The 1,949-nt window shown below is 35.5% G+C and overlaps 1 protein-coding gene across 1 annotated transcript; it reads left to right on the top strand.

Moving 5' to 3' along the window:
* Window positions 1-415: 415 nt before the first annotated feature.
* LOC135942492 (uncharacterized) lies at window positions 416-1,344 on the top strand. Its single transcript, XM_065488621.1, has 5 exons — window positions 416-527; window positions 596-629; window positions 731-786; window positions 846-954; window positions 1,016-1,344. Exons 1-5 carry the CDS (start codon window positions 489-491, stop codon window positions 1,240-1,242), a joined length of 465 nt encoding a protein of 154 aa, XP_065344693.1. The 5' UTR covers window positions 416-488; the 3' UTR covers window positions 1,243-1,344.
* The last annotated feature ends 605 nt before the right edge of the window (window positions 1,345-1,949 follow it).

Here is a 1,949-nt window from a genome sequence, read left to right as displayed (position 1 = left end):
TTTTTTTCTGGGCATGACAGAAAATTGGCTGCGTTAATCGAGTAGAAAGTTTTGAATCCTCAGCGCAAGATTAATTTGGGCCTGGTTCTTTCCTCGTTATTTAAGCCGAGAGTAAATAAAAATAACACGTAGCACTTTGAGCGTGCACTATATAATTGCATCCAATTTGCTATAAACGTGTGCCAATCCTTTTAGGATCCATTGTTTATAAATCGTGTGTACGTACGCCTTGACAATGCGCCGACATAAAATCGAGGCCATGCATGATGTATTCAACCACCAGGGGATTAAAATGACGTTTGCTTTGGATTAATTAATTATCTCAACGGGTATTAATGCTCTGGAACAGACCAGGGAGTGGAGTGATAACTAATCAACAAAAGACGTCAAATTTCTCCAGTTATCTGGTTGATTAAATCGTATATAAATGAGGAAAAATCCATTCAGTTTACAAGAGGACCAGTAAAAATCGATTTCCAGGCACCAGTATGTTCAAAGCAAGCACGATCCTTCTCTGTGCTCTCTGCGTAATTATTTTATTATCAATGGCAAAGGTCACTTTTCATATTAATTTTTTTGCATTCTTTTTTTCCAGGCTGCAGGTCTCAAAATTGGATCCACACAGGCTGGTATGAATTTTAATTTCATAATTTCACAGTTGAACTTACAGATTTATAAATTCCAAAAATATATATCAATGATAAAATATCAAATATTTTTTGTGATACAGTGGTTGGAGAGTACATTGATGTGAACGGCAGAGAAATGTTTGTGGGAAGCGATTGGGTACGATTTTCAAAGCTACATGGTTTTTGTTTATTTGATTAATCTCGCGATTTAATTAGGTTGGAGCAACCTTGGCCGCTGAGGAATGCACCGCTATCGGCAAGAAACTTGTCAGCTTTGACGACCTAACCAAATATCTGGATTTGCTCGCGGTTTTGCGCAATAAGGGTAATTAATAAGGTTTAAATTTGCAAAGATAAGAGGCTAAAACAATGTCATTGCCGAGTAGAAGATTACGCGTATCACTTCTTCTGGACTTCTGGCAGCAGGAGAGCTGCGGAGACGATGTGGTACTGGAATGATGCTGGGTTTGTCACGGGCACATTTTGGGCTTTCCGGCAGCCGGATGTTTCACAAGACCAAACAGCCTGTCTGAAGTTCACTGTCGAGCCTAACAGCGATGCATTGTGGTACGACGAGACATGCGACGAATACATCAGATTTGTTTGCGAGTAATTACATTTATAATGTCTCTCTAAATTTATAAAATGTAGCCATCGAAATAAAATAAATTTTGATGTTGATGCAATCTTTATGAATTACTTTTGCAATCAAATTTTACGTCATGACCTTGATTAAAAAACCTTTTTTACTTCGAATATTTATGTTTAAAAACCGGGAATGTTATATTACTCAATGCAACACAACTCATAATTATTTGGATTCTCACGATCTGTATATGGTGTTGGGAAAAAATCTACGAATTTAATGTTTTGTTTACACATATTTCTTAAACAATATCAAGTCCAGGCAATTCAGACGAATTATTGCCAATTGCAACAATTACTTAACAAAAAATGATTTTGTGACTATATATTCGAATAATAGTGTTGAAAAAACCCAGATAAATCCAAGAATAGAAACCATGTTTAATTTTCTCTTTCTTTATGTCGCGAGTTTTTTCAAATAAAGAGAACACTGCGTTCCACAGTCTTGAGTTTGAGTCACTTCAGTTTGAGCAAAATATTGAATTCATCGTTGCAGTTCTAACAGGATTAAGTTTGATCAGTATTGTACCAAATTGGTGCGTTCGTGTAGTGCCAAAATTAGCATCAATATTTTTAAAATTCGATCAACTTAATTTATAAAATTGATTCTTAGACATATCACACTCAAAAATCTATATTAACCTCACTCGAAGTAAGTTTAGGTTTTTCTTGAAT

The sequence above is a fragment of the Cloeon dipterum genome, chromosome 4 (assembly GCF_949628265.1).
Source record: "Cloeon dipterum chromosome 4, ieCloDipt1.1, whole genome shotgun sequence".
NCBI classification, from domain to species: domain Eukaryota; kingdom Metazoa; phylum Arthropoda; class Insecta; order Ephemeroptera; family Baetidae; genus Cloeon; species Cloeon dipterum.
The sequence above is the reverse complement of the archived record's forward strand: the minus strand, read 5'-3'. Positions and strand labels throughout refer to the sequence as shown.

Coding starts and splice junctions, on each gene's coding strand:
- LOC135942492 (XM_065488621.1), top strand. CDS start 489: ATGTTCAAAGCAAGCACGATCCTTCTCTGTGCTCTCTGC. Junction 528..595: donor TCCTTCTCTGTGCTCTCTGC/GTAATTATTTTA, acceptor CTTTTTTTCCAG/GCTGCAGGTCTCAAAATTGG. Junction 787..845: donor TGTTTGTGGGAAGCGATTGG/GTACGATTTTCA, acceptor CGATTTAATTAG/GTTGGAGCAACCTTGGCCGC.